Raw genomic sequence first — 27162 nt, 5'->3', positions numbered from 1 at the left:
TAACGTCTAAAGCCCTATTTGTAGTGATTGAAAGTCTTACTTGTATTGCTGAAATCATAGTGCTAAATCGTAGAAATATTTTTTCCTCTTGAATCTGCAATCTTAGATTTACAGCAATCCATTGCCAATACTGAACTGTTACTAGAATATGTATTTTTCTAAAGTCAGGAATTTTGCACGATTGGTTGTTTCTCCATTGTTTATCCATACAAAGAATGGGATGACAGCTGTCTCACTGGCATTATCTATTATCAGGAAAAGCAGAGAGCATAATTTATTATCACCACCATGCACTTTGGCTTGATCTGCTTTAAAATATTAATATCCTCTCATTATGATTGAATGGAATAATTTGCCTTTAACTTGCATGTAACCAGGACTCCAAGCAGGAATTTCTGGGACTGAAGTCAGGGGAACAATTCCCACTGGCACTGATGGGTGGTGGATTCCATGCAAGGCATTACACAAGATCGTATGAATACCTTAGAATAAAAATCTCATGTGTATGTTGGTGAGAACCATACTTTGACAACAAAAGATATACTGGATAATGTTGACTTACAAGATGATACAAAACCTGAAAAATACTTCACACTTTAATGGATACCTTTAGATCTGGTTCATTTGATGTTTTCTTTCACAATTTGATGTGGTTTCCTAGTCTTAACAAGCTTCTGCTGTCCTATGAAATGATTTTTTAATATGAAAAAAATTATAGTCTTCATCTTGAAAAGACTAAAAAAATACGAACAGACCTACTGAAGTCAACAGGCTAATTCATATGGAACAATGGCTATTCATATACTTGTGAGTTTTCAGGTTCAGGTCTTAAATTTGTTTTGTGACTTCTCAGTAGCTAGAATGCACACAATTTTAAAATTGGCTTGCAGTCATTCTACATGGTAGAAAAACATATGTCCTTCAGGTCTCAAAAACTGATATATTGAGAGAGGATACCTGATGACAATCTCTCTCTCTTTTTTTTTCTTTTTTTTTTTTTTTTCTACGACAAAATAATAATATATATTCCTAGAGAAAATTCAATTTTATATAAATTAAAAATAGTTAATATTCAAGCAAAAGGTAGATACAGTTATTAGAGAGGTATATATTTATTATATATATATATATATATGTAATTTCCCTGAAGGTTAACCCTACAAACACCATTTATTTATTTAATGTAATACTTTGCAAAGGTCAAAAGAAGTTGCTTGTGCAGCTCTGTCTTGTTTTTTCCTTTTGCTCCTGGACTGGAGTTTGTACCTACCTGCGTGCTTCTGCTTCCAACTGTTCTTGATCATTTTTGATTTCGTGCGTATTCATAATTAGGCCTCTACAATGATATCTTGCATATGCTTATATCTAAACATAAAACTACTTTAATAAATTCACTGTTTCTATAGGCTCCAATGCTTGATAGGACTGGATTTTCAATAGCTTCTACAGTGACCTCATATAATCATATTAGGCCATTAATCCATTTCTTCCAGATCAAGCTACTTCATTGTTAACTTCTTTGGTTCTACCTTCTTTTTGTATGAAAGTTCAGTGCAACTACTGCTTTTTCTAAACTCGGTTTGGGTCTATCCTTATCCCACAGAGCTGGGAAGCATTGTAACAATATAAAATGAAGCTTATTCTTTATGCTCCCTAATTTTACAGAAGCAGAGAATTTATAGATTGACATAGAATCAAGTTACTTTTGGCATATTTTCTTCCAGTTACATGGCCATTGGAAATCTCTTTGGAACAGATTAAACAAGCATCTGGTTAAATTAATGTAGGTATGTATGGTCTTGAGACAGGGAGTTGGAGATAAGGATCTCTGAGGGCATTATTTTTTAATTTAACTAATGTCAGATGCTTACAATATAAGTACTGACAACTTCAAATTGATGATTTTAATTAATACTTTCAAGAAATTAGGACTGTGGATCACAAATATAAAGATCAAATTTATCAGAAGTCAGAAAACACTGTTAGACAAAGTTGCATAAAATGCTGGTATTTTTGAAAAGCCTACAAAACTGGGAGAGAAAATGATTCCTTTGAATAGTAATACTGTTCAGACTGAAAATAAAAGAATGATCAGTTCTTTTTTCTTTTGTCTGGATGTTGAAAATATATTGGGTAAACACCACCATTAAATTTTGAGAATACTGTGTGTGCATACAAAAAGATATCTCCTCCTGCTGGAATTTCTTATCTTAGCTGATTTTTTTTTTTTTTTTTCCTTCACAATGATCTAAAAGACTGAGAAAGTAACCTATTAGAAGTTACTATGTGTATATATATATATATATATATATACATATATACGTGTATATATATATATGTATATATATATACGTATATATATATACATATATACGTATATATATATACATATTTGGTTAATATGCTATCCATTCTCAGAGAGCCCATTGTAAATATATATATATGTTATATATATATATATTATATATATATATATACCTATATATATGTATATATATACGTATATATATGTATATATGTATATATATGTATATATATACGTATATATATGTATATATGTATATATATGTATATATATACGTATATGTATGTATATATGTATATATATGTATATATATATACGTATATATATGTATATATGTATATATATGTATATATATATACATATATATATATATGTATATATATGTATATATATATACGTATATATATATATATATATAATATATATATATATATATATAACATATATATATATTTACAATGGGCTCTCTGAGAATGGATAGCATATTAACCAAATGAGAGGAATAAGGGAAGACTTAATTCATAATTTCTAAAAATCCTTATGCTTCCATTTAGCTTTGGCAGAGGAAAAAATAAGAGGCACATAACCAGTTAAAAACTTGAGAATTCATTCTATGAAAATAGATTTTTTTTTGTAGAATATATGGTAATTTATATAATTTGAATATCAGAAATAAAGCTACCAGAAAAAGTAAAAAGAGGAAGAGGGAAGGAGTACAGGAGGGAGGGAGTATGCACCTTTCACATTTCAAGCAGAAAAGAAAACATAATGAAGTAAGAGCATAGACCACAAGCAATGCTACAGCCTATGTTGATAGAAACTTGAACCAAATTTTATATAGATTCCAAGTTATATCTCTACAAGTCTCTAGTCCATGAAATTACTAGAAATTACTAGAAATAACAGTAGAGAAATTACAGTAGAAATATAAATATTTAAATTGATAATGCTGAAAGATGTAGCATAATTGACAGATAATTGCAAATGTTATTAAATGTACAACTGGAAGGCAAATTGTGGAATTATTTCAGCAGAATTTATGTTAAGAATAAACAGCCATAAAGTGGATCAGATCATAAAACCTGGAATATGTTACATCCTAAGAAAGAACTGCATAGCCGTTTACTGGAAGGATTAGAAAATATTAAATCAGAGGCATACTATCTCAGATACCTTTTCAAGGCTTGGTCCTTTAAAATCTTTCCACTCCTTTTACTTTGACATCTTGTTTCAGCTACTTCCTAGTGTATGTGCTTATTCATGCACTTCCATGTTCAGACTTTGTGAGTTTCAGTCTGGCAATTCACGTACTTTTTGTTTTTCTTCTGGTGCTTCTGATCCCCAGAGAAAGAAGTAGAATGCATTCATTTCATACTCCCAGAGCTTTCATACTCCCAGAGCATACTTCCAGAACTACACTAGGAGCAGAAGAGCTACGCTCTTCTCACGATGGAAGTATATTTGTCCAGACACTTCAAAGAATTTCCTTTCACCTCCCAGCTGAAATATTTCCTAGCATGATTTTCTTTAAGGTTGGCTTTCATTATTGCTCAAGTTCAACAGCTTCAAAACCTTAGAGAGAAACATCATGATGGACAGCTTCTATGGCCTATTATTCATGAAGTCAATGTTCATTCCCTTGTTTGCAGCTTATGGTTCGTAGTGGATCTGGTATTAAATGCCTCTATGTACTGTGGTTTCTACCTAAAGCTACACTGCAAGGTGTTCTTCTGCATGAAGAAGACCTTGGGAGACCACATAGGAAAACAAAAATGGTGAATTTGAATGGAAAAAAAAAAAATTAATTTCAATGCAATGTTTTGAAAAGAGAAAAATGCTTGTATTTTTCAGAGTCAGATGCACAGAGATCCTTCTTCACTGGTATTTTGGCTTCCTAAAGTACTGTACCAACATTAAGATATGGGAATTTCCATATTTCAATGTCTTGTGATTCACTTGTTTTGTCTGAAACTGCCACTTCACTTTATGAAGACAAAGGACTACTACAAATCCAAGACTGATGTATGTTTTAAATGCATCTTAATTTTTAGATAATATAATAATAAAATTTCCTAGAATACATGTTATGATCTCATGTCATGAGATCAAATGACATAGCAGTTGAAATGCTGGAAGAACTTCAAAATATACAAAGATCACATGATGGACATAGGGAAGAACGGTCCTAGCATCATATAGAAAATGACAGACTGATCATAACTACACAGACCCTAGTTTATGACATGTCTGTGCAAAACTTCAGCTTAATGCTTCATAGGGGCCAAAAAATAACATCAGATATTAGAAATCATTTGAAAAGCACTATGAAATAAAACAACAAGACATATATTGTTCTGATCCTCTTATCTCAGAAAAGCAATACCGGAACTGGTGGAAAAATCACAGATGCGTGACAAGGATGACAAAAATGTGGAACACTTTCTTTACATGGAATGACTAAATAAAACAGGAATTTTCAGACTGTGAAAAAAAAAAAAACATTATAGCAGAAGTCTGCAAAATCATTTTCATCATCATTAGAAGCATATAAGGATCAATAAATTCAGTAGGTCTTCTAAGAAAAAAGCCAAGGCTAGGAGGAACCAAATTTCAACCAAATAAAATTATTCAGACAACAGCTAAGTTTTCTGTGAATATTCTTACTACAGGATGTTGTTGATGCAAAAATTTGACATTAGTTCAAGTGGAGCCTTGGACTAGGATTGTGAAAGAAATCTTCTGGGGGTTATTAAACAGAAAAAAGTAACGGGATTTCCTGACATGAGTAGTCAGAGACTAAGTACTTGGGGGCAGTGTCACATACGGTTGCTGTATTCCCTTAATATTCCCTGGGCCTAAGTTCCTTTGAACAAGTCAGAAGGCAGCTGAGGAATGCTGGCTGTGTTTGTTCTCATGTTAAGGCCAAGGGCCTGTTTCCAAAGACACTAGGCTTCCAGCTTCACTGGTTCCAGTGGAAGTTGGTATCCCTCAATGAAGTTTTTGTGTCAGTTTGATGTTACCATTCTGCTAGTGTTTCTTCAGATAGGATTGCTATGAAGACAAAGCAGTTAAAACAGATCTTACCAAAGTAATTCTCCTAGTAGGGGGGGATTCATCCATGGAAGTTCTGTAAAGAACATGGAATCTCTGCAATGATGCAGTGATATATCTTTTTCTTCAGAAAGCCATAGAGGGAAAATTAAGTATAAATAAATTAAATATATGAGCTAGCCAGTTCACAGATACATTAGCTGCTTTAAGCCAGTAATGTTTCAATTCCTCACTTGCTCATACAGAAACAAAAATCAGGGCATATTTCAGCTTTCCAGCCTTTACAGACAAAATACAACTGAGCACACAATACGATCCACAGAACTAGAAATTTTTCTTATGCAATTTTGGATTGACAGAAAATTCTGTCCTCATTTTTGTTGATTAAAACAACACCTAAATTCCTGCAAAACCTCTTCCCACCCCTCCCCCAGGTTTCTTTACAGAATGTCTAATAATTTAGATATAGCAACTTATTTGTAAAAAATATTAATAATAATAAAATAACCCCCCCCCAAATATATAAAAACAACTCACTTTGTATCTGTTTATCTACTCCTTCCACATAATCCAATATTTTATAAAGCAGTTGCTAGTATTTGTAGACTCAAGGATTTTCATGGAAAAGTAGTTCATAGAAATGTCCTTGCTTTTTTCATAGTTATCATCATCCCCTGTGCTTAGCAACTAACTATGCCACTAATTTTTGTGAATAAAAAAGACAAATTATGTGGAAATAGCCTTGTTCTCTGTACATTATTAGTGAATTTCTGGAAAAATGTATATAATAATGTCAACAGGGAGCACGCAAAGAGCTCTCAAAAAAAGACTTGTATTGAATTAATGAAAAGGTAATGATGTTAAGGAAGCCAAGCAATTAATATCTCATCCCTCATGCTCTACCCGACAGAATAAGTGATTTCTATTTCTGGATGGAGCTTTTTTTTTTTTTTTCTTCTAAATCCATATGAATTCAATTTCCAGAAATTTAACATTATATCTCAAAAAATAATATTATTATTTATAATAATATATAATATTAATTAACATTACATCGAAAAAAAATATGTTGAGGTTGTTTAGGCTCAAGTAAAATAAAATTACAAGCTTTCTAATTCAGAGCTGGTGGAAGAAGCTCTACAAAACCCACAGCATAAACACAGATATAAATAAAAGCAATGGGATCTCATTTGACATGTGAGTTAGCAGCAAAGTTACTTTTTAGGGTGATGTTCTGCCTTTATTTCATGTCTGTTCACTAATCTCAGCTTTCAGAGAAAACATAAATAGAGCAATCAATAAACTGCAATATTTGTATCTAGAAAACCAAACAAACCAACCCAATTCTGAATACGAACTGTAATACAGTAAAACCAGTTAATGCTAACATGAGGCTAAGACTTATGTCATGATGGATATGTTTCACTTCTCTTTAACAACCTAACGAAAACTATACAGTCCCATCCATTTCTGTCAGTGCCATATATGGGCACACAAATCTTAAGTGAATTCTCTACTTTATCTTATACAAAAACAAAACAAAACAAACAAACAAACAAACAAACAACACAAATAATGACAACAAAACCCCACACCTTGGTCTAGGTAGCAGAGTCATAAATCTGCCTGTTGGCTTTGTATATGATCAGTTCCCCAATTTCAGGAAACATTTTAAATGTCAGTGGGCAGAATGCTATTGATTAGGTGGAAAACTAGGAAGCCAAGGAGTTCCAATTAAAATGGAAATCCTGTAGAATCTGTTTAGCTTGTTGAGCAGAGTGGCACAACTCAAGTGCCTTCATTCTTTTTCAATAATCAAACAGCTGGTTTGACAGAAATGGCAAAATGGAAGTGTACTCACACTCTGTAGATAGAACAATGCTGGAAAATGTCTTCTAGAAGGTAAACAAGGTGCACAAATGACATAGATTTTGGTATGTAAGGGTAAAGGAGGAAAAGAAACTCATCATATTGGACAGTTGAAATTAGGGTGTATTAGGGTATATAGCGGTAGATACAGAGTCCAAGAGCTTCCTACAGAAAGGTGGCACACAGGAGGCTGCTGTGTTGAAATAGAGGGAGTTCTTGATGTGTGAAAGAAAGCTGGTTTACAGAGACTACAGAATACATTCTCAGAACCAGCTGAATATTCTTGACAATTGTACAAAATATTGAAAGAAAAGTAATTGGCTTTGGGAAAGAGTGGCAATCATTCAGCAAGCTAATTAATGTTTCCCCTGTCCTGAGTACAGTTCTGCTTCTCCACATACTCTGCATTTAAATTACCTCCCACTATATTTGGTGACCTTGGACCATATTCAGTATAATAGCATGCAAAGTAACGTGGTGCTACTGTGAAATAAATTGTCACATATTTCAGACAAAGAAAGTTTCACGAGAAGCAGACAAAATACAAACAGTGGTAGAATTTCCTTTGGAAAACATTAAAGGCCATTAAATGACATATAGGAAAGAGTAAAAGATCTAGTAGATGATGAGAGGGATGCAGAAGTGTCCACCAACAATTATTATTATTTTTTTTAAAGTTTATTTTGCACTTTTGCCAGCTGCTTCTAATAAACTTTTCTTGTCTGCTTTGTTGTTCATGTAACCTATTCTGGAAATGATTAGCGGGCTGAGTGGGTGAGTCAGTTATTGAGGAGCAGCAGTTAAAACAATGGCTGGAAAATTTACATTTTGCATGACAGAAGAGTTGCTTCATTAGTGCAGAATGTGTGCTAAGAATTAGTGCTTTGTGACTAATTTACTATTGATTTTCTAAGGTAGAATTCAAACAACTCATAAATTAGAGAACAGGATTTGAGGACAGTGTATTGGAGATAAAGCCTAAAATGCTAGATTCAAGCAATGGACTATTCACTGTTTTTCTTCCAGAGAAAGGATTAGGAATTACTATAAATACCGGTGATGCCAATTCATTAATCATTCAGCAGCTGGTATATGAAAGAAGTACAATTTATAACACAGTTTGGGATATATTAGCGAATCCAGCATTTTAAAAATCCTAGAATTTGAGTAATTGCTTTTATGAAAAGAAGTTGAAGTATTGCAGAATAGCTTGAAACACATTTATTTGTACTCACAGACTATTACTTTACATAACAGAAAAATAAATACAAAGAGGCAGTACCTCAAATACTCAAACAATTTGAGTATGTTTATATAATAGAAAATTAAGTAGTTGTTTTTTTTTTTTTTAATTCAACTTGCAGCCAGAGTTGAGACATTTATGAAACATACTGAAAACAGTAAATGAGGTAAAGAAAATATGCAAAAGTATCCATTACTGAATATATATATATATATATAAACTCTTTAAAATACATTAATAATTAAATTAATTTTGCAGTTGTGCTGAAATGGCACCAGTGAAGATTGACATGCCCTCTTTCTGAACTTTCTGCAACTATGATTTCCACAAGCTTTTAAAAGCTCATTGTGGTCCATTAGTTTGGAAGGACTCAGCCAGAACACGCCACTTTTCTGTATCTCTTCCTCATCTGCAGTTCTTCTAAAGGAAAATTGAAAACAGCAAACTGCCAAGAAATCTGTTCAACCAAGAACTTCAGGATTGTGGAGAAAAAGTAGAACAATGTATGTAGCTCAGATGAAGCAGCCAAAGTCTGCTTTTGCTTTTTTACTTAAAGTACAGACATCCTGTCAGCTGCTTAACGTTGTATGATGAACAAGGATGATGCATTACAGAGATTCTCAAACTGGGCATGCTGTTTGCCACCATCACCAGCAATGACATTACTATGCCAACAAGAGCATGAACTCCTATGTTTTTGTTGAGCTCCAGTCATGCAGTGCAGAAAGAAAGCCCCACCTGTCTCTCACGTGGTGCTATGTCTAGGTGCCTTGGTAAATTCTCTGCACGGAGGACTATGCACTGCTCCTAATGGTCTTAAAATTTTGGAACCTACATGTGTACCTCAACCCCAGTCTGCAAAGTCCAGCCAGGTAAGGCTTTCTGCTTCACAAACACCAAGTGCTGCCAAACGGCATGAACTTTAGAACAAATGAAAAATACCCAGTTTTGTTTGTTTTCCCTGTTTGTACAGAGAAAACACATTTACATCAGCCAGAAACGGATTTCCTTCACTGCCTCTCCACAAAGAGCTAAGAGCTGGCTCATGACTCTGTAGCTTACTTACATTACAGGGATTTTCATTTTGCACAGTTGGAACTAGAAGAAAAAAAAAAAACAAAAAACAAAACTTAAGCTAAAAGTTAGAGCCAAAAAGAATTTAGAAGATCCATAAGAAAGAATTAATTTACTGCAGCAATTTGTATTCCTGCCTGTTGAACTCTATTTTTAGGTGGTGAGATCTTCTTAGGTGCCTGGATTAAGTTACAGGATTCTGAATGGCAGAAAGGACTGTGATCAAGATACCACAGTGAGAGCAATCATTCTAAATGAGCTTGGCTGGTTCAAGTCATAAGAGAGTGGGAAAAACAAAACAAAACAAAACAAAAAAACAACAACAATAAAACCCAACAATATTTAGAATTCAATATGCACTTAAAATACTGGATGGAAGGAGGAGTATTATGATTATCCATTCCATGTGTGTGAAAAGAAGTAAGTTCTTAAAGATCTGGAGAAGCTGTTGTTAAGGGAAATCTGAACTGTGACAATGACAAACCAGAAGTTATGTCTGGGGGCTCTTTTAGTGCAAGTTCTAAATTTAACAGTATCTGATAATTAAGTGTTCCTCTACGCCATGTTGAAATTAAGTTCATCAGAAAACATTGCATAAATTAAATTGTGTAGGCTACTAGAAATAGACTTTGAATTTTCAGTGCAAAACTATAGGTAGATATTAAAATGAAAGTTGAAAATTCACAGGAAATTAAATATCTCAACAAATTTGTCATAAAGTGCTTAAAAAAAAAAGGTTTTGGAAAGTTAAGGGGCATGGTATTAGACAAGCTATGTTATTCTGCTGTGTACACAGGAATGTTTGAAAGATTCCCTGACAATGATAACGTTCAGCCTGGTATTAACACTTGAGCTAATTTTTTGTTCACTTGGAACAACATTTGTTCGTGTGTACCTCACATCATAAAGCTGAAGCCACAGCATTCCTGTCTGATTTTGTGTACTTGCTGGTGTGCAATGCCTGCATTTTCTTACTAAGCGTGCAAACACATTTTATACATAGCAATTATCTGCTTTGTTCAGCACTGACCGTAATCCCAACCACCCCAACAGATGCATTCTTTCTTCAAATTTCTAATATATGGAAAACATCTTTCCCTTTTGCCTTTGTTCTTCTGCTAAATGGTAGTAATGAAGGTTACTAAATAATATGTTGAGTTGAATGAAAGGAAAATGAATTTAATTTTTGAAGTCAGAGATAATAACTTTACTGCAAAAAGCCCCTACAGCTTTTACACACAAAAGTCATTACATTGATAAGTCTGTATACATCAGTAGGTTGCAACAGCCTCTTTAGTAAAGGCCAGGGAATGCAATATTAGGATTTGTGAGAATATGTCATTTTCTGATTAAGGCTGATGTCAAATTTGAGGATAGATTATGCAAAACAGATCTGGAGTCACAGTAACACCACGCTTATTTTTGTCTCTGGTTAGCCGGTTACAGGAGTGGAAAGTTTAAGTGTCTGATGGGATCCTGCAATAGTAATGTTAGTGAGTATATGCCCACTCCTCTTTAACGAAACCAACTTTTATGGATGGAAAGCTTGTTATACAGCAAAGTACAGATCTGTCTGTGGGCACTGCACCCAGGCACACGGTGATGAAGAAAACCAGGTGGATTGCTGTGAGGAGGTCAGGCGTCCTGAAGGAGAATCGGCACCGTGCGTGGGACGGGAGGAGATGCTCACAGGACTTGCACTTCTGCAAATGAATGATGATGCTACCAAGGTCCACCTTGTGTACCGGCACACAACAAAAAGGTTAATATAAATACAATTTAATTTGTTTAATTTGCAAGATCACAGCAAAATGCGTGTTAGTGGGGGTAACCGTGGTTGCCTAGAGAGGTTTTTCGGCGATGGGAGTTAGACGTCCATTGAGGCCAGGTTACGACAGCTGGGCAGAAGAGGACTGAACGCTCTTGAGGCCTCTCCCAGCTGTTTCGTCTTCACCTCTTTGCTCCGCAGGGCCTTCCAGAAGGATCTGGAAGGGCGCAGCGTGCTCGAAGCAGACCCTGCCAGGCGGTCTGGGCAAGCCATGCCCGGCTCTGGCGGCGGGGCTGCAGCCCGCCTCCCTCCTGCCGGCACACGGGCTTTCAACCAACTTTCACACACGCGTCTCAGTCTCACAGTGGAAACGCAGAAACCGTTTTTTTTTATTGGAAATTTTACACTTGGCGGAGCCTCGGCGCAACTTGTGGCTGCGCCGCGACGGGGACGGGGACGGGGACGGGGACGGGGACGGGGACGGGGACGGGGACGCGCCGCGGGCCGCCCCTCACGGCCCGGCGCTGCCCAGGCAGCGGCAGAGCGGCGCCGCCCACGCCCTCTCTCATTGGCTACTTCCCCCGCCCTTCAGCGGGCCCCGCCTCTCTTTTCCTTTCGATTGGTCGGGAGGGCTGCCAATCTCCCTCTACACGGGTGGGAGGTGCCACAACGAGCCCCGCCCTCCATCCCGCCCGCCCGGTGCCGGGGCCGCGGCGGGGCCGGGGCCGGGGGCCATTTTCTGCCGCCGCCTACCCCGGGGGGGGAGAGTGTGTGTCTCCGCCTCGCCGGTGAGTCTCCCGCCGCGAGCTGCCTGCTTTATTTTTAATAGTAATAATAATAATTATTATTTTTTTCCCTCGTTTTCGTCTGAAACGTTCCCTGCGAGCGCTGCTCGGCGTGCGGCGGAGGCTGCCCGTGGGCGCAGCCGAGGGGCTGAAGGACGGAGCGGGGGTCCCGGGCAGGGCTGCGGGGGGGGAGCCCCCACAGCTGGGGCTTGCTGCTTTGCAAGAGAAAGCGGGAGCCTTTTTTTTTTTTTTTTTCTTCATTATAATTATTAAGTGAATTTTAAGAGGCGTCCTGCTGCCCGCATCCTCCTCCTCCTCCTCCTCTCGGTTTCTTCTCCACGCAGGAGTTTCAACAAGTGAAACAGCAGCCGCAGAGGGAATAAGCGGTATCGGATGTTGCGGCTCTGAAATAAGAGAAATAAGCTGGTGAACGGCGGAGGGGTCATTAGCAGGAGCTGGCTTTCAGCTAAAGAAGCGAGCCTCTTGTCTTGCTACTCGTGCTTCCGAAACAGGCTGGTTTGCTAATAAAATGTAAGTGAATTTCTGCGTCTAGAGTGCCAGTTCTGATACAGCGACGCGCGTGCAGCTCCAATGCAGTCACCCCCTCTCTATCCTGCGTGGCCAGGATGAAGGTTTTAGAGATTAGTTAGGAGATGCAACCTGTGCGTGCCGAAGACTTGCAGGCAAGGTCCTAATAAAGCTTTCTGAAGTTGCTCTTCCCCGCAAGAAAAACTACTGAACCTGCAAAAGAGCTCTTTCCCGTCCAGTTAACAGGGCTGAGCTTACTGGCAGTGCTAACTTCTTCGCTTTTCAGCAGTCATGAGGCTTCTGTAAATAAACAGGTTTAACAGAGTTGATAGAGTGTATCAAAACTACCGTGTACCTGCGAAGTTATGTCCTACGCAAATAATGCTGTTTATGCTTCTAAAATGACTACACTGGGTGGTTTAAAGGTTCGAAGTGTGAAAGTGCTACGAGTGTTTGTAGCATCCTTGCTTTTGTCTTAAAGATGAGCTTTAACAAAGAAAATGTTATAAAGGCCCCCAGTGTTTAGGATAAATTTCATTTTGTTCGGGCTTTGAGATAACAATAGATCAAATGTGAGGAATAGGGAAGTGGTAGTTGTTACTTTTCTCAAGTATCGTGCAATGACACAAAACGTCTCTACGAAGAATGAGGTATTGATTAGCTGTATTAACTGTCTGATTTATATTAATAAATCAAGCTGGCTAATGCAACCTTTTCAATCTGTTTAAACAAGAAATACCTATATGCTTTATTTATTTATTTATTTTTCTTTGGTCTTTATTTTTAACTGGTTGTTTTGAAGTGGCTGTGGGTAGTAAATCAGTTGAGGACACAGACAAACCGCAGGAGGAAGGAGTTTTAAGGGGTGTCGTTAACCAGTTGAAGCTCACTGGCTCAACCAGAACCTAACTGCAGGAGTTTTTGCTCAGTCCTACCCAACCTGCAGTTGCCAGGAGCTGATGCAGAGCTTAGAGGGGGAGTGGCTCAGTGGTTTTCCGTGGCTGACTCGTTAGATTAGCTTAAACGGATCATGATACGTGAGAGTTATTTAGCAGTGAAACGGGGTGGGATATTCTCAAGGAGAATCCAGCCTGGAAGGATAGGCAGAAGCATTAAGAACTGCAACGTGCTGTTTGCTTTGTCTCTGGGCCTTTAACATTCTTATGAAATGTTTTGAGACTTCGATGGGATCGGTCTTTACCTTTCAGTAAATTGTGGAAAAGTAAGTTTTATCCGATTGTCTTGCTTTCTTGCAAACCTTAATTTGAAGACTGTTGGCAGTGCAGATGCTTTGACTCTCTCAATGCTGCTGCAGAACCAGTGCAGTGAAATCAATCTGCTGTTTGTGAGTGTGTTTTTCTATGCTTAGTTCTGAGTAGCATCCTAGATAATATCACTGGGATTCTGGGAACTTGTGTGCTGCAATTGAAATAAGTCAGTGAAGAAAAAAAAAAAAAGTGTGTTTATTTAAGCTAAGTATTAGCATAAATAAAAGCACGATAGTTTGTTTGTTTTGTTATTTTAAATAAGTGAAAAGTTAGGAGAATAGGTAGAATACCAGTCTGTACTGTACGAGTGGTTATGATTTTGATTACTTACCTTTCTGAAAGCACTAGTTTTAAATGGATTTCTGAAACTTCTACTAAGTAGCAGAGTGCTCATCTGTATTCAGAAAACACAGAGGAATGCTTTATGATCTTCCCTTTAACCTCACTACCCTCTTCAGCTTCTAACATACCAAGGCTTTTTAAGTAAAAAGTTATTTTAAAATCTGTTGATAATGTAATGTAATTTTCCAGGCGTGGATTTTTATTTTTTTTTTCAGATTACAGGGGTGTAATTTCTGGGGTGGCAGTTCATGCCCTTTGTCAATGTTACCTTCAAGTATTAAGCCAGTGCGAATGTGGAATATAAGAATGGAAGGTAGTGTCCTTTCCAGTGGTACAAAAATCCAGCAGTGTCCTCTGACAAGCTGGGCCTGGATTTCATGGTGAAGCATGTGGTTTGTCACACTGTAATTTCTATGTGTATTTATTGAGTGTTTCTGGGAAGCCAGTAAACTATGTACAGCAACAGTAAGTAGGTGAACCGGTCACAGGTAACAGTACGGTCTGGGTGGCAATTAGCCTATGGAGGTCTATGAACATTTTCTCTTTGAAAGATGCCTTAAGTTGATTGTGAAATGTTGAAATTATGTGGAGTGCTTGGTCTGATTTGATGTCTGGCTGCTGGGAGAGTCCTCCTCTTTGCTGCCAGGTGTTTCTTCTCCTTGCTCATTCCTGCCTGCTCTGTTTTGTACCTCTTCCCTTGCTCTGCCTCTTTCTCTTGTATCCTGAGTTAATTCAGCTGCCGTTCGATAGTGAGTTTGTGTACTTTCTGCTTGGCTAGTGAACTTAATGGCTTTACAGCAGGCTTTAAGTTCAGAGTCTGTTGTGAATTAAGCAGTTAAAGCAGCAGGTACCTGTGGCCAGATGCAGCAGGAGAGGAGAGCCTTCATGCTGAGCCATTGTACTGCCTATCTGTATTTTCCAAAACAGTTTCAGACCTGGATTATCTGTACTGTGAAAGACTGTCCGTACTTAAAACTGACCTGTTTTTGGTTTGGTTCTTTGAGCTTGAGGTGTTAATTAGCCAGTAAGTGTTCATCTGCTGTGTTTGGAAGGCTGTGTAGAGTATATTTTTGTAGAAAACTGATGTAGTTCTTTGGAGGTAGGGGCTTCTTGGCAGATTATCTTTGTGATGCTAGAACTTGTGATTTAGTCCAGGGTATGACCCACGTCTGCGGCCTAGAAGACAGTACTGTTGAAAAAATGTGTTGTTTTGCACAGAAAATCTCTGAAGTACTATTTTGACTTCAGACACTAAACAATTTCCATTTTAGGTCTTTATATTTGGACTTACATGGAGCAGCTAGCGTTTCTATATGGAAAAATACGGAAGGCTTTTATGTTCAACAGCTTTTTAATGTAATGATACTAAGTAGTTTTATAAAGGTTTGCTTTAGAGGAGTTCCAATATCTTAAAATGGAGTTGGTAATTATTTTCAAATGATGATGAAACTGTTGACGTCAGTTTCCATGTAGATGATATCCATGTAAATGGAGATATCTTAGAATAATAACTGCGCAGTATTGACAGGAAGATGCAGTAATGTTGTAGAGATTGCAGTCCAGGGGCCTGATAAGGATCATTGGAGGTGTGACACTCCAGCCTGAATCTGTATTTTCTTACTTGTGTTACACTGACTGGGAAAAATAGCGTGTTACACTGGTGGGACGTTTAAAAAAAAAAAAAAAAAAAAAGGAAGTCCAGTAAAAAATATTGGGCCATTTTTTCTCTTCAAGGTTGCCTCGAACTAATGATACTGATTGTAGTATTCTAGGAGCAGGTTCTCAGGAGCAGGTTATGAAACTTGCACTTTTTACTTCTGTTCAAAATTTTCTTTAAAGCGGTTGAGCATTTCTAAATCCGGAGAGATAACAAGTGGTGCAACTTGAGTTTACAGGTAACAGTAACTGGGTTGAGGTGAATAGTATCTACAGTCGACTGGAAGACCAAATGATTAAATTTATTTTCAGCTTTTACCAAACAGAGATAAGTATCTCTGACTTCCAGAAGTGCCCCTTTGATGTTTGTTTTAAATTTTCTGACTTTCAGCTCTAAGAATGGTCTATTGATAGTACTTGAAATGTTCTTCCAAAAACCTTTAGTCTGCTTTCTAAAGAGATAAGACGTCTTAAGGTTAAAAAAAAAGAAAAAAGTTTTTTAATTAAAAAAAAAAAACAAACTTTATTTTAAAAAAGTTTTAAGAAATGACGCACATTGCTGCCTTAGATTTGCAAGAGTTAGTCTGTTGTTCCCCTTGTAAAGTAGACGACATTGTTATGAATGAATTAAGTTACTAATGAGTAAGTTTCCATTATGTTGAGGTTGCTTTTAGACAGTGCTATCCAAGAAATGTGTAATGATACAGTAATTAGCAATTTTGACGCAGTTTATTGTTAGCTGGAGAAAAATTGCCAGGAGAAATTGTTTGGAAATGGGTTTTTGTTTTTTCAAAACTCATCTCCAGGTAAGTAGTATATATGGAAATTACATACTGAATGTTTCAGTACTTTATCTTTGAGTTGTCTAGGGATTTTGTCTTCTGTGATTTGGAAAATTAAGAAATAATATTCTTAAGTCAAAATCAGATTGGATACGTTCATGTGAGTTATGCAATGAACTTTTTAACATTTATTTTTAGGGTCTGAATGTGGCAGTTTGGGATTTGGGGGCCTTGATAAACAACTGTCAAAGTGGTGTAATACCAATATTATGAGTGTGTGTTTGAATGAAAACTACAGTTATAACTGAATTTATTTGTAATAAAAGCTGTAGGAATATCAACTCTAGTTTTATGGGTCACATGAAGATCATGTGAAGATATGAATTTCTCTCAAGGGAATAAAATAAAAATACCACTGTTCAATAACTAGATTATTTTCAGTTTAAATAAACAATGAATCCTAGCAAATTGTGTATCAATTTAGAGCTATTCTTCCTTTTAGATACCATCACAAGAATTTTTGGAGCTTAGAAGCTCTTAGAAAAGTTTCTAAGATAGAAGAAGATTAAGTTTCAAGGGCTCTTCAGCTGTGAATCTTTCGGCTGTAAATTTGAAATTTCACAGATGTCCTCTATTGTATGGAGACATGTTTATAAAAATGAAGGAAAATGATGCGGTCATCCCTGGTCTAGGCTAGAAAGAAGAGTTTAATCTTTTCATAATGTGTAAAAACAATACCGTAAATAGTTTACTAGATATTTGAATGGTGTTTTGATTGCCTTACAAGGGAGCTCTCAATATGATCTAGATTTCTGACATGTAGTATGTAGTAATGTAAAAAATTACTTTTTTTTTTTTTTGTACTGTTAAGTACTTATGAAGGAGTTTTGTTGAGTAAAATTCTGCTATTCTGTCTGTCCATGTGTACTTGTAACATTTAGGTGAAGACTGAAAATTGAACAGGACTGTTCTTTGTTTGAAATAAGGGCTACTGAGTGGGTGGATTATTTCATAAAAGCTGTATGTAATGTTAGAGAAACACTGCGGGAAATCAGAGGCATTAGAAACTTTCTCTGTGCATTTCTGGAAGGTGTGCGGAGAAGCTTTGCTGCTGGACTAATGCAAATGCCAAAAAAAAACATAACAACCATGAGACTATAGTGGAAGTACTGTGAACCAAGAAGTCTGAGGGACTAGCAAAACTGAAGACATGAAAATGGTAGCGGCTTGGGTGATTTGTGTAAATGCTTTGCACTTAAACATGAAGTGCTTTTTAAAGTCTTTTTGTTTCATGGAGTCTTTTCTTTTTTCTCCCTAGCTCTTCTGCTACTGTATGCTTTTTCTAAAACTGGAGGAAAATGTTAGTGTACCAGCACAGATACAGGATCTTGCAATTATGCATTATTTTATGTAGTTTAATTTAATCTGATGATACTTAAAGGAAGAGTGACAGTTGTATGCTTCATTTAACTTTGTTATTTCCTGACTGGGAAATATTTTTAGCAGCTTTGGTGTTCACTTAATATTTTTCTGAAAGAGTAGATCTGGAGCATAGAAACTTTCTGGATGCTTTTTTCCTTTTAAAGGTGATCTGTGTATCTGAGAAAGAATGTTCTGGCATACACCTCAGATAAGCTTGCATGTGATTAGAGTGGTGCTGCTGCAGCACCTGTAATCTAGGGATGTCTGACTCTTTTCTGGGTGTAGGCTCTTCCTGTGTGTCAATCCCCATATTAGAATTTTAATTTTAGCAACGTGACACGGTTGTGATTAGACTTTGACCCTAGAAATGACTTGGAGCAGTGTTTTCTTATGTCATGTTCTGTTGAGTGTGGCTGTGCAAGATAATAGAAACACCCCTGTGGTGATAAAATTTAATGGCACCTTCAAGTTGTTGGGCCAGCTGGCTCCCTTGAGTGAATCTGAGATTTTTCTTTTTGACCTGTAAATATGAAAGAAATTGTTTGAGTGTTAGTGTGATATCTTTGGTAGCGGTGCAACCTGAAGGGCTTATGGTCGTTTCCAGTGAACTTGAAAAACATGAACTTCTAATACAAGTGATAAGGAAATTTGATTTTTTTTTTTTTGTAGCCTTATTTATTATGTAGCCTTATTTCCCTTTTTCTCATAAATGTTGTTGAAATGCTTTGAGGTTATGAATACTGATTCAAGGATAAAAAGATTAGGAGGACTTAAAATTTCTCCAGTGTAGGTTCAGGGAAAGATCGTTTTGCTTCACAGACTTTCTGTACCAGCATGTGTTTGCTTAATATATGATGTGTTCCTTTTGGGTGGTGTGTGAACTTGGAACAACAGCAGCAAAGCTGCTGACTATACTGAGTGTATAATGCAACAAAAGACAGACCTTTTTTTTTTTTTTTTTTAACTCATCCATTTATTCACCATGTGTATAGTATTACAGTGTTTTGTTTCAGTACCCTTTCTTCGAACTGTTTTCTTTTGATGTTTAAGTGCATACTTGTAAGTAGTTCAAAGGTCGCGATCTGCCAGAAGAAAAAAATACAGAACTTTCCCACAGTGAATTCATGTGGAAGTGAGATATTTGCTCGTTTCCAGTTTTTCTGCGCCTAATTCTTAGGGAATTTTCAGTATTCTGGGTTCTTCTGATTACCCTACTGCAAAACAAGAATTTTTAAAAAAACAAACGAATATAGTGGTGAGTTGAGGCTCATTTTAATGCACACGTCCATGTAGTTCGATTAAATCATTCAGCTTTTTGTGTATGTAGAATTCAGTTTGGTAGAATGTGTGCAAAACAAGCGTTTAAACAAGCTGCGTTTTCTGAGTTGGAAACGCTGTGTTGATTTTGTAAGCAAGCAAATCAGAAATGCACAAAACAATTCTGTAGAGTAAAAATGTTCTCTCAAGGAAATATTTGACGAGAAGGCTGAGAACTATCACAAAATGATCATCTAACTTTAGACAGTAGAGTCTTTAGGGAATGGTCTTTGTAATCCTTGCCTTGACTTTGGTGAACAAGAATTTAATCACCTATTGTATTTAGAAATAACATTATTGAAGTTGTAACATCAAGAGCAAAAAGTTTGAAAGAAGTAACATGTAGATAAACCATAACAACAGGTTCCAATCATGGTGCAGAGCACAGAGCCAAACCCTCTTTTAGTGGGAATAACTATTGGAGTTTCAGAGTTGGTATGGCCATACCAGCATGGTGGCTAATCTAGTTTTGCTATTAAGTTTTGCGTTTGACCTCATACTTCAGCTGATGTAAAGCAGTGTGGCATAAGCTTGTAATTCTCTGTGTACCCAGAAAATACAGTTGCTCTTATATGCTTCTCCCTTAAAATGGGGATTTTGTTTCAGGATGACTTTACTCTAGTATTACAGCTAATATTATATTTTTTGGGTTGATTTGACCATGTGTTCTCAATCTAAGCAGTATATTGACAGTATATATTGACCAGAAGCCTGCCTGTCTTTTACTGTCAATTTTAATTTCTGTCTCTAAAACTGAATCCTAGATTCCTTTTATACTTCAGCAGGTATAAGGTGTTTTCTGTCAGCTGAAACGTATCTAGCTATTGTTTTCACTGCTCTTGCTTGTCTTTACCACTCCTTTCTTTGCTTTTTAGGTGATCTCTTTACAATGCTTGGGAATATCTGTTAAATTCCATAAAATGATGAGCTAATAGAGGGTTTATTTATTTAACTTCACATTTCTACGACTGTTAATTGCTCCCTTACAGTCACATTTCACCTTCTATCTTCCATCTATAGGAATTGAAGACTTAATTTGTAACTAATAGCTATTTTTTCTTGCTGTGTAATACAGTTGTGATTTTTTTGTTGTTATTAATGGCATACAAGCCTCATATATTACGTAGAGTCTTTGAAAAAGTCTTCTGGGTTTTCTCTAACAGTTTGCTAAGACTGATGTGATTAACCCCATAACGTGCTTTATATGCATTCTACATCAGGACTATTTGAATGCCAAAGTAATTGCAAATGCTGCATATATTTCCTTTTAGTGCTTTTCCTCTAAAAGGAGCATTATGATGAAGAAGAGAGATTAGCATGAGCAGCATTATTCTTTCATAGGTAAGTACAATATAAATAAATACAAACAAACCCATTAATGTCTTTTGTATTTGTAGATATTTCATAAAATGTTAGATAAAGGTAGATATTTCATAGGTATAAAGGTAGATATTTCATAAAATGTTGTACAGGAACTTATGTGATGAAAGTTGAGGTGATCTCCTTATGTCAAATTAACTGCAGATTATTTTATTAGCAAGTATTGTATCCTGAAGAAACTGATAGGAATGCCTAAGTGTCTTCCTTCTGACATAGTGTGCTAAAAATGTAATGAGCTTATTATGTTAATTTAGCAGAAATCTGATAAAAGGTGGTAATTTCAGTTTATATAAAGAAGCATACCCATAGTGTAACTGGAATATCTGTTGGTTCAGTAGCAGAAGATGGAATTATATAAATTACCATATAATAGATTCATTTTTGGAAGCTGAAATATGTGTTAGTGTGGTTTAGTTTAGTAGTTAGTTAGTGTGGTTTCATGCATTGTTTCCTTAAATTTCAGTGAAGTTCTCAATAAAGCATTACTTAAACACTGTGAGAATTTTTTAATTTTTTTAGGAAATAATTCAGCAAGCAGCTTATTTAGTATATACTCTATTATATGGAATTTTATTAGTTTCATTCTTGCTTTATGGTTTGCTCACAAAATGCTAGTACAATTTATGAAATAAATTATTTTGATAATCTTGAACATAAGCACAAGTATTTATCCCATGAAACCATTGTAACTTACCTTTTTGATTTTTGATTCCTTGTTTTTTAAAATGATGTCTGGCAAAATCTGTGTGTGGATACAAAAAAAATTTAGAAGTAGATGTTCTTAAAATTGAAAACTCTGTGGTAGACTATTTCTACTGAAAGCTCTTGCTGCTTTAGAAAAGCAGTTACTCACCTTCATTTTTTTGGAATGTCACATATCTGAAAGACATGAACATTGTTTTTGTAAGTGTATTTGTTATCTGTGACAAGGTGTCGACAGTGGATAGCTGCAGGGTAGCTTCCATGAGAAGAGGCCTGGGGCTGCCCTGTATGTACTGGACACAGCTGCTCCATCCAGTGCCAGTGACCCTACCAGAGGACACAGCTGAGCCCAGCAGCCACGTGTGTGTGCCCCTATGGGAAATCATGTTTTAAAACGTGCAAAAACTGCTATGCAGCAGCTGAGGAAGATTGGAGTGGGAGAAATGTGAGAGAAACCGCCCAGCAGTCACCGAGAGGGTGGACAGCAAGTGCAGAAGGAGGGCAGGAGGCACTCCAGGCACAGAGCAGTTCTGCGTGGGCTCCTCTCCACGGGCTGCAGCTCCGGCCCGGGGCCTGCTCCTGCGGGGGCTCTCCATGGGCCGCAGCCTCCTCCAGGCCACATCCACCTGCTCCACCGGGGGCTCCTCCACCCATGGGGGGGCTGCAGCGTGGAGATCTGCTCCATGTGGGACCCATGGGCTGCAGGGGGACAGCCTGCTCCACCAGGGGCCTCTCCCTGCACAGCCCGCAGGGGAACTGCTGGTCGGTGCTCTGGGGGGAGCAGCCATCCACCCATGGGGGACCCGTGCTGGAGCAATTTGCTCCAGGGTAATGGATCCCATAGTATGGAGCCATGTGGGAGCAGAAGAGCTGCTGCCTGTGGGCGAGGCCCATAGTGGAGCAGAGGAAAAATGTGAGGAGGAGAGTAGCAGAGAGGAGCTGCTGTGCACTGACCACAGCACCCTTTCCCCAGCCCCTTGCACTGCTCAGGGTGTGGGGTGAGGTGTTAGAGGAGTTGAGAACAAATGTGTGAAATTGGGCCTGGGAAGAGTAGGGGCAGGAGGTAGTTATTTTTATTTCTCACCATCTTAGTTCACTTTTAGTTGTCTATAAATTAATTTTGCGCAAGTCGTATCTTTTGTCTGTGATGGTAATTGGTAAGCGGTTAGAGAATCACAGAATAGCTTGGGCAGGGATGGAGTCAGCTTTCCCTGCAGTGGCCCATGCCATGCTGTGCTCTGCACGTGTAGCTCAGACAGCCCAGGTATCACAGCAGTGTTTGGTCTGTTGCTGAGCAGTGCTGGCACAGCATCAGGACTCTGTCCAACCCCCACCAAGGCTATAGGGCAGGAGGCTGGGAGGGGACGTGGCCATGGCAGCTTGCCTAAACTGACCAAAGGGACGTTCCATGCCGTAATAGTGTCACACTCCGCAATAAGTTGTGGGAAAGGCAAAAGAGAGGAGGCTCTCATTATGAAGATGTCTGTCCCCTCAAACAACCGCTATGCATATCAAGGCCCTGCTTTCCAGGACGTGGCTGAACCCTGCTTGTTGATGGGAAGTAGAGAGTAACTTATTTTCTCTCAGTGCTTCCGTGTGGCCTTTGCTTATTTTTTCCCACTTCCTTTCCCATCTCAACCTGTGAGCTTTTTTAAATTTATTTTCCAGCATACTTTCTTCTCCCCTCTTCTGAGGAGGGGGAGTGAGGCAGTGGTTGTGGTGGAGTTCAGCTGCCCAGCTGGGTGCAACCACCACAACTGGAAGAGATCTTTAAAGATCATATATCCCAACCCCTCCTCTGAGTGATGGGGATGGTGGGGAGGAGGGGCAAACACTAGTTTGATGTCCACAGCTAAGGTATTGGCATTTTGATGACTAGATGCATAGCAGAAGTGTGTTATTTTACTGGGGAAAAAGAATCCTAAGAATCCTGTTAACTCAGAAATCAGACTTAGATCTTTTCAGGTTTACCTGCATGACCAGTCTCTGTTGTGAAACCTGTTGGTATCACTGATGTGAACGATTACTGACTGTCTAGCTTTTCACTGTTCTGAGATGATTCTTTCAAGCACTTGGTAGGGTGAAGATTTTGGTATGTGAAAAATAATGCCAGGAAATTTGGCCTTCCCCTACTATTTAGATTACCAAAGCACTATGTTAGTACTGTGCAATTTTTATTTACTTATTTTATTTTACTATTTTGAGTTGGCAATTGTATGCTGAGCTTAAGGGCGTTGCTTCTACTTGCCATGAAGGCTGTATGTATTTACTCAAAAATTCTAGGTTTGCCGTGGTAGTTCTCAGTGGAGAACCAGTAAAATATGGAACACAAGTCTTTTTTTTTTTTTTTTTCTTTTCATTTGCTGATTAAAAGATCTATATATTCTGCTGTGTCAAATGTACTGACCTTCTTTCCAAGTAATAAATAGTTCACTTAAAGTCCTACCTTAACATACTCCATTTCTGGTTTCCTTATTTCTTAACTAGCTTTGTAGCACAGTGGGTGAGGAAACAATGGGTAATGTTTCCTCTTTAGTTCTTCAAGGTCACTGGCTTGGAACGTTGCTTTAGGATATCTAACAATACTCGAGCCTGCAAGAGTACATTGCAGCCAAATGTGCCTGTATTATTATTTCTCTTAAATGCATCTACTTGTATTATACCTCTACATTTATTACTTACTATCATACTTTTCCATTGCATTACGCTTTTCTAATTGGATTGGAACCCCTATTTGTGTTTCTGGGAACAAGTCTTTCATTGCCCTTTTATAGTAATCATGTTTTTTCACCAAATAAATTTGCTTGCGCTTCGTTGTTCAGCAGATTGTTTAGTCAGCTCTTGATTAGTGCTTTTTTTAAACATCATCTACTAAAAACTATTATGTGAATATCCCTGATACAGCAGATGCAGTTATTCAGTATTCATATTCTTTTTATGACTTTTTCTCTGCTGGCTCTTTGATTTTTATGACACAGTAATAAGCTGAAATGTGTGTAATAATAATTCTATTTCATGATAGTTGAGTTTAAGAAATTACAGCATCTTCCCTTCAAACCAGTGAAAATAAGCTCCTGGTGACCATCTTTAACAAAGGCTGTATAAATAGCTCTAGGTACATTATTTTTTTCAGAGGATGTTTTGTTCTTCTGCCATGTATTCTCAATATTGAGGAAACTGTAGCAAAATAATTCTGAACAGGTATTTAAATCTCCCAGAAGTTTTGGCTCTGTAGTAGCTAATCTTCTCAATTTTGTTTTTTTAAACCACTGTTGTCAAATAGAAAAAAACAGTCACTATTCTTACGGGCTAGATAAAGCTGAAAGCTTTCTTTAATTCTTTATTGCAGTAGTAAGCTAGCATGCATTTTCTGAAAAAAAAAAAAAAAAATGTTGGAATTGGTGTCTGGGAAATGATGCTAAATGGTGGATGGGGGGAGTATGAAAGCAAATGTATGACCTAATTAAATGGGGCAGGAGAGAATAAATAATTTGAGTAAATACATTTTCAGGTTCCATAAGTTACTGAATGAATTGTAGTGTCCTTGTCGTAAGTGTATAAATCATGAATCTCAAACTAATTCAGAAAAGGTAAAGGAATCATTTTCACTTTGAGTGTCTTTCAGTAACTTCAGTAACTATGTAGCTTGAGCATTTCCTTTGGTAAATAGATACTACTTGGGGAAAAAATCAGAACTGAACTGTTGTCTCTTGCAGAGCTGGCATGAGATGCAACGAATGTTTAAATAGCAATTTTAGGTCTGTTCACAGAGTCAGGAAGTAGTTTTATAGGGTATTTCTTTAGGGAAAAAATCTGTTGTATAGAGCCTTGAGATTTTTTTAGCTCATCTCAGTTGCACCAATATCTGTAGCAGTTGTGTGCTGGAAACAGACTTTTAACTATGCAGGGGTACTTCACAGAAGATCTGTGAAGCAAATGTTGTTGCATTTTAAGTGTATGGCAGATTAAAGGAAGATGTAACTTTGTACAAGGATTTTACTGTTTTGAATAACTTTGTTTTTCTTTAACAGAGTTCTTGTAAATGCTAGTAAGTATTGCTGGTTGCGTACATTTTGGAGATACGTTTTGCTGCAGATACTATCAAGGGGAAAAGAAACAAGAACAACTTTGCAAATGGGATGAATGTGCTGTTGTTGACTGCTTCCTGACAGTAACCAGCTGGGCACTCTGCTAGTGATGTTCGCATTCTCACACCATCTAACTGGAGTTTGCTTATACTGATTTTGAAAAGAGGAAGAAATCAAAGTGGAGTACCGTAAACTTGACATGGATAATAAAAAAAAAGACAAGGACAAGCCAGATGAAAGAATCCCACGGACTTCTGGGAGGTCTGGCCATATTCCACGTGGAACTGGTTCAAGTTCAGGAGTGTTAATGGTTGGACCTAACTTCAGAGTTGGCAAGAAAATTGGAGGCGGTAACTTTGGAGAATTACGATTAGGTAAGATGACTGTTCTGTATTTCAACTTTCATTATTCAAAGCCATGTGTGTAGGCTAGGCATGAAGATACCTTCATGATATCCACACCATATAGCTCTTCAAACTACTTGCACGCTTCAGATATGTTCATTTTGCCTTGTAGCTCTCTTCTGGGTTGAACCCTAGTCCATATAAGCTCTATTACATGTTAAGACTCAATGCAGCGGGAGACTTTCCAGGGCTAATAACATTTCATAACTGTGTGCAATGCTGTCCCATGTTCAGTCAGTTGTCTCTTCTAAGATGGTGGTAATGCTTTCATAGTTACCATATTTTGCTCTCTATCCTGACTTCCAGAAGCAGCTTATTCAGATGTATTTGAAGCTAAATGTATATGAGTCTTAATAATGTGTTAAGAATGTCTCTTGGAAGACAGCGTAGCAGGCACTCCAGAAGGTTTAACAACAGCAAGCTGTTGGATCCCTTGGTTTCCTTTTCACCAGTAACAGTGTAGTGAGGCTAAACAGTAAGCTGCTGTTAATTAGGGTCAGTCAGACTGGGTCTGGAGTTTTGGAGAAGGAAGCGGGGGGAGGTGGTGCTGGATATCTTACCATTAATAAAAAAGTACACAATGGACACGATGGGTGGTTTTGAAAGAGAAGATACCAATTTATTTTTGGGCACTTACATTTCCATGATGACAGCATGGCTGTCCAGGGTTTTTAAGATATGGAAATTTTGTATGTATTAACTAACGTAACTGAACAGTTAATGGCAAGAGTTTGCTCCAATATTTATGGAAGACTTGACTTAATGCTGTTTTTGAAGGTTAAAAGGGACTTGTTCAGGTGTGGGGCATATGAGAGTAGGGTGGGCTATGTTGTTGTTGCGTTTCTGTTGGTATTCTGTTTTTGGTAGAACTACTTATTGTGCTGCAGAAAGATAATAGAAACTGGTTTTTGTATAGTGCTGTCGGGGGCACTATACTCTGTGTCAGAATGCAAATAAGATGAGCACAGTAATGCTGTAGAGGAATGAAAGACTATTACTGTACCTCTTAATGAGGATACTGAATTTAAAACAGTCTCAGTAAGAGGCACTGTAGTTATTCCAGCAGCAATTACATGAAATTGCTATATATGTGCCTCTGAAAATCAGAAGTCAGGCAGGAGCTCTGTTTTGAATTTGTCTTAAACTTTTCTAAACTCTCTTTGAATGATTACTTTTAA

The 27162-nt window shown here is 37.4% G+C and overlaps 1 protein-coding gene across 11 annotated transcripts in view; it reads left to right on the top strand.

Annotated features, from left to right (window-relative positions):
• Positions 1-11988: 11988 nt before the first annotated feature.
• CSNK1G3 (casein kinase 1 gamma 3) overlaps positions 11989-27162 on the top strand; it is a 73248-nt gene continuing 58074 nt past the window's right edge. For 5 of the 11 annotated variants that reach the window (XM_084504045.1, XM_084504044.1, XM_084504043.1 and 2 more), the window contains exons 1-4: positions 11989-12098; positions 12440-12626; positions 20682-20751; positions 25524-25954. Coding sequence is in view for 8 of the 11 variants with exons in the window: in XM_084504044.1 (XP_084360170.1) it covers positions 25780-25954 (175 nt within the window). In the remaining 3 variants the exon portion in view is untranslated. Of the gene's footprint in view, positions 12139-12368; positions 12627-13632; positions 13846-20681; positions 20752-25523; positions 25955-27162 lie in introns of those variants that run through there. The other 6 variants (XM_084504038.1, XM_084504041.1, XM_084504039.1 and 3 more) reach the window with 6 other exon arrangements.

The sequence above is a fragment of the Aythya ferina genome (genome assembly GCF_964211825.1).
Source record: "Aythya ferina genome assembly, chromosome: Z".
In the NCBI taxonomy this organism is placed as follows: Eukaryota; Metazoa; Chordata; class Aves; order Anseriformes; family Anatidae; genus Aythya; species Aythya ferina.
This window is presented reverse-complemented; position numbering and strand designations above follow the sequence as displayed.